Raw genomic sequence first — 12,134 nt, 5'->3', positions numbered from 1 at the left:
TCACATGCGAAAGGTTTTAAAGAAAACTGATATACGACCATCTTCCCCAGACATTCTGGCACTGTTAGGCAAACCATAAACATCTCTCCGTTTGATGTTGCATATCAAGAAATAATGCACAATTGTTTTACGCCAGTGCAGCATTTACAGCATGACTGGCTTTTTGAGAAGTATTAATGTTCAAATTCTGCTTGGTCCTGGTAATCACTGGCTGTGACAATGACTTATGAATTCTAGATGTCATTTGTGGAATCTTGTGCAAGTTAACTCAATAAATCTTGTAGATTGTGTCCCTGGCACCTGTTAATAACCATGAAAGCTGTGGGATTGTTGTAAAAGTCTGGTGCCCTAATTCCCCTTGGGGAAGGGAACCAACGGCCATCTGGTCTGGCAGACATGCCAAGGAATTGGTTCTTGTTACCCTGAGCGACAGATGGGATGGGTAATGTCAACCATGCCTTGAAACCTTTTTATTTGTTCCTTAATCTCCATTTATCCTTTTTACATTCTCAAATTAGATTTAAATTCCAATCCAATAAATGATTGGCTACTTTTGGAAAATGCCATACAGTGATTCGCATGACAGCTAATTTAAATTTGAAAATAAATTTAGAAATTAGATCATCTGCAAATGATGTTCCCTGAGATATTTAAGACCCTTTAATGATTTAACAATCTAGTGCAACGCATCAGTGAAGGGCCAAATACAAAATGATTGACTAAAAATAAATACCATTTGTGCCTGGCAGTGGACATGTGATTTATGTAGACTGCTGCTCTTATCAATCAGGTGCAGGTGGGACAAATGTGAGTTGAATATTAAGAATTGTTGAGGCAGGGTGATGACGTTTTGTTTTCTGCTTCTCGACAGTGGCTCACCCTCAGGATCCGCACCAGCCTACAGAAAAGCTAGCCATCCGCTGCTTCAAGTGTGGAGACCCATGTAAAGGACAAGTGCTACGTGTCCAATCCAGTCACTTCCACCTCAAATGCTTCACCTGTAAAGGTAAGGCTGCTTTTATGAATTTTTGTCTCTTTGTATTTTTCCTGTCATCTTTCTTTCTGTCCTAAACCAACCAGGAGCAGAGTCAAACTAAATGAACTATATATTGTAGATGGAGCCACCATCTGAGCATTATTCCGCATGAAACTATTGAATTACTCCAGCATTTTGTCTCTGTTTTGTCTGTTTCGCCTCTGACTCCTTTTAAGTTAGAATTTGACGGTAAGTCCTCTTTTATGAGGGAATGTACAGAATAATTGTTTGTGAATTAAGACGTTCCAGAAAGGCTACCATTTTCTTCAAGCCTCCAGCAATGAACAAACCGTAAGAGGTGATACTCCTTGAAGTAGTGCTCAATGGTCTGCAGAAGGTTGTTTGCTCTAAATTAGATGATCTCTATTGAAAGAGGGTGTTATGTTAACCATGCATCAAAAATGCCATGAAAATCTTCTTCATGGCACCTAGCATACAGCTAAAAAGGCTTACTGATCCTCTGCATGGCTATTCCTGGCACAATTTTAACAAATTCATGCCTTATACTGAATGTGGGCCAAAATAGTATTTTGTTATCTTGAGGCGGCTCCAAAGACTGATACAGCTGTCATCCTTTTGACAAGCTTTGGTTTACTCTGGATTTTACCTCACCAATGTCTTCTCAAGCTTATGACTAACAGATTGTGTGGTGTAAATGATATCCAATGTAAATTAATTGAGATAGTGAATTTTCATAATTTGGTTAAACTTCATGCCTGAAATTCTCCTGTTTTGATAACAAAATAACATAATTGAAACCCTCAACTAATATAGGCAGTAAATCCTTCATCTAGGAGTGCAGTGAATAATTGTGATCTGTTTCTGAAGTCAATGTGGAAGTTAAGCCCACTACCCAGCTGGCTCTGTATGGTATGCTTTAGACTAGGTACCCAGGGCCAATTTCAATCCTGATATCGCATCAGCGTTTTACTGGTGGATCCCGCGTGAAAATCATTTTTCAATGAAATTGCTCTAATTTAATGAAATTGATTCTGAAATGCCTCATTAACTAAGCAGGACTCCTGCTTGCACATTGTAACAACCAGATGGCAATGTGTTTGCCTTATTTCTACGGACCAATTGTTAGTTGTCTGTCTGTATTTGAGTCAGTCCTTAGTGAACTTTACCTCAGCAACTTGTGATTAGAGGAAAATAAATGTTTGAGAATGTTTGATGAGTATCCAGAGGAGCTAATTGTTCATTTCAGCATCTTATTCCAAGAATCTTTTATGAATTCTGGGAATCTTGGATAAAGGAAGGTTAATGTTGCCAAGAAGAGAATCCGACTTTCCATTCTATTATACATGATATAGAGGGTATGGAGAGAAGGCAGGTACGGGATACTGAGTTGGATGAACAGCCATGATCATATTGAATGGCGGTGCAGGCTCGAAGGGCCGAATGGCCTACTCCTGCACCTAATTTCTATGTTTCTATGTTTCTATGATGCCTTTAATGATATTTTGCCCATGATTTTGAGTCTTCTCATATATTCTGTTATGATTTCAAAAATAAATTGAAATAGAATGCCCAATAACAACTAGAATTGGCAACTGCTAATTCAAAACCAGAAGGCCAAATATCTTCTGGTATTTGTTGAAAATATAAAATATTTTTTCAGATATTTGGTGAAAAAATAAATCTGATGCGCATAGTATAATTTCTTGTTAGTTTGCAGCAAAGCAAATTTTCAGCCGGCAATTTACCAAAGGATCAGAATGGGTGGTTACAGACTTTCTGCTTCAGTAGTTGGTTTATATATTCTACCATTATTGCAAAGAAAAACAACTTAAAAGAATCTTCATGCAAAATTTCAAGCAACTTGTATCCAGGCTTTGCAATTAGATATAGGACCCATAACCCTGCCTTAATTAAAAGTGACAAAGACTGATGGAAGGCTTAAAATAATATTTTTTGGCTGGGATACAGCAACATTAACCTTCCACCCACAGAAGAGAATAATTTCACTGAAGAGCCTTAGAACTTGGATGTCTGGCTGCTGATGCAGTCAAGTGGAGGATGAATTGTTCAAACATTGATTGGTACCTAGAAAAGAGGAATTGGTTATCTGTAGATCAATAAGTATTCTATTACGAGAGCTATGGAAGAACCTCATCAATTCTAGTACATACATGGGACAAAAAATCCATAGGGGAAAGAATAGGCCTTTCAGTAGGCCACCTTGAGCCTATTTTTGTCCATCAATTAAAGCATGGCAGACCTTTTCCCTTGTCTCGTTCATAAGTATAGGAGCAGAATTAGGCCATTTGGCACATCAAGTTTACTCCGCCATTCAATCATGGCTGATCTATTTTTCCCTCTCAACCCCATTCTCCTGCCTTTTCCCCATAACCCCTGGCACCCCAATGGGCCTTTCCCACTGAGGCTATTTTTAGGCGACTGCCGGGGACTGTCTTAGTCATAGCAGGTCGCCGAAAAACTGCCGACTGGACCCCCCTTCGACATAAAATTTGAAATAGAATCATTACTTTAACAACAAAAAAACCCCGAAGTCAGCACTGGAGACCACCTGCGTCACCTGCCGACCACCTGCGTCACCTGCCGACCACCTGCGTCACCTGCCGACCACCTGCGTCACCTGCCGACCACCTGCGTCACCTGCCGACCACCTGCGTCACCTGCCGACCACCTGCGTCACCTGGCGACCACCTGCGTCACCTGGCGACCACCTGCGTCACCTGGCGACCACCTGCGTCACCTGGCGACCACCTGCGTCACCTGGCGACCACCTGCGTCACCTGGCGACCACCTGCGTCACCTGGCGACCACCTGCGTCACCTGGCGACCACCTGCGTCACCTGGCGACCACCTGCGTCACCTGGCGACCACCTGCGCCGCTGCATTTAATCCACAGCGGCGGGGGGGCGGGGCCAGGAGGCAGGTGGGCCTGGATTGGTGGGCATATGGGCATTGTGAAGTCAGCAGCTGGCAAGCGGCAATTATATTTTTTAAAGTGAGTTTTGTGAACAATTTTTTTCAAAATCTGGGGAAATAATTGACCGAATTTAGAGATGAGTGCATTTATGAAATTGTAAGTTAAATCCCTACCGAAATTGTAAAAATCTCTGAGTTTTTGCGTCTCGTTTTCGAGGAGATACGTTTCACAGGCAAAATCACAGACACAGACACAGACACACAGACACACAGACACACAGACACACAGACAGACACACAGACAGACACACACACAGACACACACACACACAGACACACACACAGACACACACACAGACACACACACAGACACACACACACAGACACACACACACACACACACACACACACACACACACACAGTTTTGATAGATAGATAGATGACGGGTGGAATACACAGCTGTGATTTCTACGTTTAAGGTGATTTTCTTGTAATATATCGCTCAAGTGCTGAAGGTGAGGAAAAAGGCTATTCCTGACCACTGGCTAGCTTAACGTTTTTAATGTTGCTGCATGCTGTCTGCTGATAAAGCGGAGAGACTGTGTCCCCAAATATCTGAGAGGGAATGCAAGGAATTGCATTATCTTGCATCATTCCAGCATATCCACCCCTCAGAGCGGTGCCTTAAATGGCAGGATATTGTGGATATTTATAAATGTTTGAAGTATTCTTTAAAACTTTTTTTACCCTGTTTTTAAAACAAAATCAAATTAAGTTCACTGTGTCTACCGTTAATATTCTCTCCCGACAATTCCCACTTTTATGAAATCAACTGATGATATTGATGATACTTTATTGTACAAAGTACGCAAAAGAGTCGCCACAAAGGCACTAATAAAGTTACAAAATGTACTCTTCCCTTCTTCGTTTAAGCGCATCCTTTGCCCGTCTCAAACCCAAGCCTCCGACCTGTCCTTGATGCACCAACCCGACCTCGGCCAAATTTGTCTCATCAAAGATTATTCCCATTCGCAACGTATTATCACTTTTTTTTCTTACATCCCGGTTGCACTGTCTGTAACAGATCTGAAATACCAGCAGCAGCATCTTTTCTTAACACACACACACGCTAGTGAGGCATAACCATGCAATGGGAACTGTTGACCTTGACCTCGTCCTGAAAGTCGGCCTTTCTCTATTGCAACTATGTTGAGTAGTGCCAGTGTTCTGCCTGAATGTGTGCTGAAAGTAATCTCCATAAAAGTTATCTTAATAGTGGCTGAGTGTGTGGAGCTGTCTGCCAATATTCACAATGCTGCTATTCTCAATACTGGAGCTCTGCCATTCAGCGTTCAAAAAAGTAAGTTCATCAGTTTAGCCCAGTTACTGAATCATGGATCTTATGACAAGAAGTGCAAGTTGTCAAAGGCACCTACACGGCGAGATCCCATGACCCTAACATTGACCGATAGGGAACATTTGCTCTCAATGATGGGGATGCTGCTGAAATTAACAAAGTCCTATCACTATCATAAAGCATTGGAAAACCCAAGTGATTAAGATTATATTGATATCTATCAACTGCTCCATGGAGGTAGATTTTTAGTTTTAAAGATACAATGTGTAAACAGGCCCTTCAGCGCACTGAGTCCATGCTGACCAATCGCTGAAGTCACAAGGGTGGTTTATGAATGAAAGTCAATGGTATTATTTTTTTTAATTCAGTATTTTATCTTAGAAGATACTGTATTTATACCGTATGCAGTCTGAAGAAGGGTCTCGACCCGAAACGTCACCCATTCCTTATCTCCAGAGATGCTGCCTGTCGGCTGAGTTACTCCAGCATTTTGTGTCTACCTACTGTATTTAGCCATTGAGGTACATCATGTTTGCCAGCATGTGACTATGAGCATAATTCCATGCCTGTGCAGACCAAGCAGGGCAGAAAACTGGGGAAAAATTCCCTCATGGATAATTATTATCCAGTTGATGAGAAAGAAATTCCACAAAGGCTCCAAACCTTTGACACTGCAGCATTTTAAGCTTCCCTTCAGTTTGAATTCCACGTAGAGTTCCGAGGGGGATTAGGCCGAGTTATTTACTTGGGGCAATGATTGATCATTGGACCAGGATAAGATACAAATGTAAACAGTGGCAGTGGTCATTTAAGAGGGGATTTGGAGCCAAGAACAGGACTTCCACAGAATATCCACAGCTAAGGAAATGCATAGCACGCAGTTCCTTTAGAATTGCAAGTTATATTGGTCTTCTAGCTTTGTTTTGTAGAAATATTTTATTCAACTACTGATGAAACTGAGCAACTTAACCAGGTGAATGCAGTAACTCCTGCAAAGAATGTGCATGTGATTGATTTAATGTGCTGTAATGCTATATAATCCAGATATTAATAAAATGGCCGGAGACTGCAACTCTAAAACAGCTATTAATGGTTCCAACCTGAATTATGCAGTATCCAATAATGCAAGGTAGCCAAACTTCATTAACTGTAGCAATTTAGCAGTTTGTGTTCATGTTATCTGCTAAAGTCAGGTTTCAAAATGTGACTGTCTAGAAGTAATTCTGCATAGACTGGAATGGTTTTCAATGGATTAAAGCAACTGTAAAGAATGCTTAACTTGACTGGGCATTCATTTCCTGGCTTCTTTAAAAAAAGGTAATCTTGCACATTGTGGGATAAAACCACACATTATCCCATAACAAGACAGGTGCATTTGGATACGGTCTGGGTTATGTCCTTGAGCTGCACACAGTTTCTCCTACATTGGTTAGTCAATTGGCTGTGTTATTAAAAGCAAAGGAAAAAATGGTTGCAGTTGTCTTGCTAATTTCAGTTTAACTAAATGCATGTAATTAACACTTTGTTCAATGACTGATACTCCCACTTTATTTTGTATAGCTTGTTAACACACTAATGCAGTAAATAGCTTGCACTCCAAAAATAATTCTGAAGTTATTTTTGATAAATTTTGAGTGAGTTCCACTGAACTGATGGTGTTCCAGCCTCAAGCCTTTTATTTTATTCTAACCAAATATTAATAAAATGGTTTGCAGAAACTAACCATGCATATTTAAATACTATGAATACTGTACGTACATTCGCAATTCTCTTAAGATTTTGTTCCACTTTTAGAAAGTGCTGTAAATTTAATTGTATGTCTAACGTCATTGCTGCATCAAATCCCATTCAATTTCATCCGCCTCATTGACATCCTCAAATGTTCTTGCTTGCAGCCAGGACCATGAATGTGCAGCTGACTCCAACTCTGCTACTTTTATCACCATGCTGTTTCTATTTTTGGCACAGTTACCAAATCTTCAAAAGCTGATAAGGAGCTACTGATTCAGAAATAGCTGCTCTTATCCTAAAGACGTACAGGGCTTTGCAAACAGAGATATGTAGGTATTGCAATCACTGAGCAGCTGGCAATTTAATTAACTGGGACATGCAGAGTTCAATAGGGGCATGAGTGCATATACCGTTGTGTGTGGATGAGGCGTATCTGGGAAGCATGTTTGTACATTCATCTCTGGATCTTCACCTGTGCACATTAACGTTTTCAGTAGACTGCTGGTGATGGCAATATTAAGTTGGGGATGTTTAGTACCTCTGAACAACCCTAGGTCCAGAATGTAGCCAGACAACTTGTTACATGTGAGATAGAAACAGAACCGTGAGGAAATATGGAAATGTCTCTCATGCTGTGTTCATCACTACATGCATATCCCACTTTGGGGCAGTGGTGTTATTATGGATGCCTAAGAAAAGTGAAGTTACAGTATTATGCAGCTGAATTCCTAAGAATGGTCCAAGAAAACAATGTAATTTTGGAGAATATGATAATTTGGCAGAATAAAATTGCTTTAAAACATTTAATGTGACTTCAAGAGTCAAGAGTGTTTAAGTATCATATGTACTAACAATGGAACCATGAAATTATTTTTAGTTTAGAGATACAGTGTGAAAACAGGCTCTTTGGCCCACCAAGTCTGCGCCGACCAGCGGTTCCTATACTCGACTACTATCCTACACACTCGGGACAATTTACAATTTTTATCAAAGCCAATTAACCGACAAACCTGCACATATTAGGTGTGGGAGGAAACCCAGAGAAAACCCATGCGGTCATGGGGAGAAAGTACAAACTCCGTGTAAACAGCACCCGGATTCAGGATCAAACCCAGTTTCTGGCGTTGCAAGGCAGTAACTGCTCTTGCTCTGCTGTGAGATTTTAAAAGAAAGACACAGAATGTTGGAGTAACTGAGTCGGGCCATATCTTTGGAGAACATGGATAGATGTCTTTTCGAGGTTGAGACCTTTCTTCAAGATGGAACTTTGTTCTAAAATGTGAATCATAGAAAATTGTTGGCCTTGCATCCAATTCCTGCTCTTGTTGCAACCTTCTTTAATTTCTCTCACTCATCCCATCCCCTACCTCTCCCAATCCCAATTATGTTGCTGACATTTCGTTCCGTACTCCTCCAAGCATTTTAACTTGTTTATCACAAACCTTCCTAGTTCTGCGGAACGACCATTCACCTAAATCCTTAAGCTCTTTCTCCGCAGATGCTACCTAACTTACTGAATATCTCTGGCATTTTCTGTGTTTTTTCCCCATTTCCAGCGTATGCTGTATTTTTTTTTTTGGGTTCTATTAAAAGTCTCTATTTCTTATGATGCATGTGATGGATATTTTGACACAGGCGGAGAATTTTATCCGAGCTGTAGTCAATAACTGTTTACAGCTGCTCTTGTTTACATTTTCAACGGGTCAGGGTTACATTAGAATTTAAGATTGCATTTTTTTTTAGATTTGATCATTGTGCACATTATTTTAATTTGTTAAGCCCCTGTCCCACTTAGGAAATCTGAACGGAAACCTCTGGAGACTTTGCGCCCCACCCAAGGTTTCCGTGTGGTTCCGAGAGGTTCCCGGAGGTTTTTGTCAGTCTCCTTACCTGCTTCCACTACCAGCAACCTCCGGCAACCACCTGCAACCTCCGGGAACCGCAGGGAAACCTTGGGTGGGGCGCAAAGTTTTCCAGAGGTTTCCATTCAGGTTTCCTAAGTGGGACAGGGGCATTAATTGACTGATGTGCATGAAATCTGAGTTACTGCAGTGGCTATTTGTGCTTCAATAACCTGCTTGGCAGTGAGCTGTTCAGTCAATGTTTAGTGGGTATAATTTTGAATATTACTCACTTTTTATAACCCGAATATCAGAATTGGCTTTTGCAGAAACTTGTTGGAGCTACTATTTTTAAAATTTTTTTTAATCACGTTAATAAATGCTAAACCTAATTTAAATCTAGAAACGAAGAACTGCAGATGCTGGTATATACCAAAGATAGACACAAAGTGCTGGAGTAACACAGTGGGTCAGGCAGCATCTCTGGAGAAAAAGAATAGGTGATATTTTGGATCAGGAGCCTTAAGAGGGGCCCCGAGTCGAAACGTCACCTATCCTTCTTCTCCAGAGATGCTGTCTGACCCATTGAGTTACTCCAGCACTTTGTGTCTATCCAATTTTAAATCTGTTGAGCTAAGCAGCAGAAAGTGACAGGGAAGCACACTGCCTAGGGGGTAAATAAGTCACTCAAAGCCAAAGTATAACAGAAGGGTACAAAGCTCTACCCTTCTGTTATACTACAATCTCTGTTTTGTTTTACACATCCCTAAGTTGGTGAATGTGGGCAAGACCAGCATTGATTACTTCTCCGTGATGGCTCTTGACCAGACTGCTTTGCTCGGCTATTCCACAGGGCAGTCAACGTTAATTATGTTGCTGTGCCCACGGAATCACTTGCAAACCAGATGAATATTTTTGCAATAATTCAGGGTCACTAATAGTATTTTGACTTTTAATTCTTGATTATTTAATTATCTGAAATTAAATTCACCATCTGATACGGAGGGATTTGAACTCTTGTCTCTGGTTCATTAGAGCGCTGGAATGAAAATCTATTCATCTAATCGCCATGCTATTCTATCTGCATCTTTGAAGGTCACGGTTTAAAACTGTTTGAGATCAGTTTCTCATTTCAGCTACAATGGATGTTTTTAGCAACAGGATTACTGGAACAGAATTATTGTTCTCTAGCTGCAGACTATGAATTATAAAAGGCTCTACAGCGCATTTTCTGTCTGCTAATTTAATTTTCATCCTACTAATTCAGAACTACTCAGCTGTGGAGTCAAGAATCTTCAGAGGAATATCAGTGCTGTCTTATATCTTGAACCAACCAATGAATTATTTTTAATTGTCCTGTAAAGATTTATTTCAGGAAACTCGGCTACTTCTGAAATATATTTTGCCTGAAGTGATGTACTTTAAATTCAAATCATCTTGGAAGGCAATTACAGTGTTCTAATTTTAACAAGTGAGATGTGGGTGTGCGTGGGTGTGGTCTAATTCTGCTTGCTACTACTTTTCTGCTAAATTTAGAAGACAGGAAAATATATATCTCTGGGATTGACTTCAAACTGAGGTGGAAAGTCTTCCATAATCAGTTCTGCATAGAACTGCAACATCTTAGTTTAGAGATATAGTGCGGAAACGCTCCCCACACATTAACACTACCCTAGACACGCTACGGGCAATTTACTTTTATACCAAGCCAATTAACCTAAAACCTGCACATCTTTGCAGTGTGGGAGGAAACCGAAGATCTCGGAGAAAACCCACAAGGTCACGGGGAGAACGTATAAACTCCGTACGGGCATCAGTTGGGATCGAACCCAAGTCTCCGGTGCTGCAAGCGCTATAAGGCAGCAACTCTACCACTGTGCCACCGTGCTGCCCTGTGGTGGTTCATGCAATGTGGGCAAATCCTTTGTTTGCACTATAGCTACCAGTCAATTATTTAGAGATACAGGGAACTATAGATGCTGGAATCATGAGCAAAATACAAGTACCTCAGTGGGCCAGGCAACACCTCTGGAGGGAATGGACAGGCAATGTTTCATTGTGTACTTAACTTGATTTTCCTTCAAATTTCAGAGAACATTAGTCAAGATCAGGCCCTTCAGCACACAATGAACCTGATGCCAAGGCCATCACTTATCTACCTGCACATACCCATATCTCTCCATATCCTGCATATCCATATGCCCGTCCCAACGATTTTTAGATGCCGTTTATGTATCGGCTTCAACCACTCCCTGCAGAGTGTTCCAAGTATTCACCGCCCCCTGTTTTAAAACAAAAATACTCACCTCACAGCTTTAATTTTTGCCCCTCTCACTTTCAAGCTATGCCCCCTAGTATTTGATTCTTTTGATTTCGTGAGAAAAAGATTTGGATCGTTTCAGTTTAGTTTATTGCCATGTGCACCGAGGTACAGTGAAAAGCTTCTGTTGCATGTTAACTAAACAGAGGAAAGACAATACATGATTACATGTCTACCCTATCTATGCCTCTGATAACTTCATATACTTCTTTCAAGTCTCCCCACAACATCCGGCATTTCAGAGGAAACTATCCAAGTCTGTCCAACCTCTCACTGTAGTTCATACCCCCAGGTCCTGGCATCATTCAGGTAAAGGATTTTTCAAATATTATTCTTGGTCATCCTGGGCAGACAGTTTTCCTGTGGGGGATGGGGGGTGGGGGAGGGGGAGGTTAGAAAATCTCCTCTTCGACAGTAGAGTAGACTTCTGTGGGAGTGACTGTTTGCATGAACTATTCAATGGCTTCTGCAAATTTACAGGTGCCTAGCAAGCTTGAACCCTGCCCTGAAGAGCTTCCACCAAGTGGTGTGACAACGAGGCCCATGACCTGACGGCATTTTCTCCCTCTTGCTAGCGGTTTATTGTTGGCTTGCTGCTTGGGAGTATGCTTGGAAGTTCCTGAGGGTGAGGGTGAGTGTGAGGGACAGCATTTGTGATTAGAGTGTCACCCTGAACCAATTTTCCTCATCTTTCCATTTTCAATTCCTCAATAATCAAGAGTGCGAGAATCTCTGTGTTGAATATACTCAACACCAGAGCTTCCACAGCCCTCTGGGGTGGAGAGGTACAAAGATCCGCAGCAACCTGGGAAAGGAAATGTCTCCTTCTCAGTCAGAAGGGCTGAAGCCATATTCTGATTCTGTGGTCCACTCTCCCAGTTCCGCATATCCCCAGGCCAATGAAGAGGCATCTTGGCATCCAGTGGAAGTGACAGAACACACTGCTTATGCTA

General features: G+C 41.3%; 1 protein-coding gene across 6 annotated transcripts in view; it reads left to right on the top strand.

Annotated features, from left to right (window-relative positions):
- Window positions 1-12,134, top strand: part of ablim1 (actin binding LIM protein 1) — a 250,952-nt gene that overhangs the window by 95,814 nt on the left and 143,004 nt on the right. For all 6 annotated transcript variants that reach the window (XM_033033929.1, XM_033033930.1, XM_033033933.1 and 3 more), the window contains exon 2: window positions 872-1,006. In XM_033033929.1, the coding sequence (XP_032889820.1) occupies window positions 872-1,006 (135 nt within the window). The remainder of the gene's footprint in view (window positions 1-871; window positions 1,007-12,134) is intronic.

Source organism: Amblyraja radiata, chromosome 15 (assembly GCF_010909765.2).
Source record: "Amblyraja radiata isolate CabotCenter1 chromosome 15, sAmbRad1.1.pri, whole genome shotgun sequence".
Lineage (NCBI taxonomy): Eukaryota > Metazoa > Chordata > Chondrichthyes > Rajiformes > Rajidae > Amblyraja > Amblyraja radiata.
This window is presented reverse-complemented; position numbering and strand designations above follow the sequence as displayed.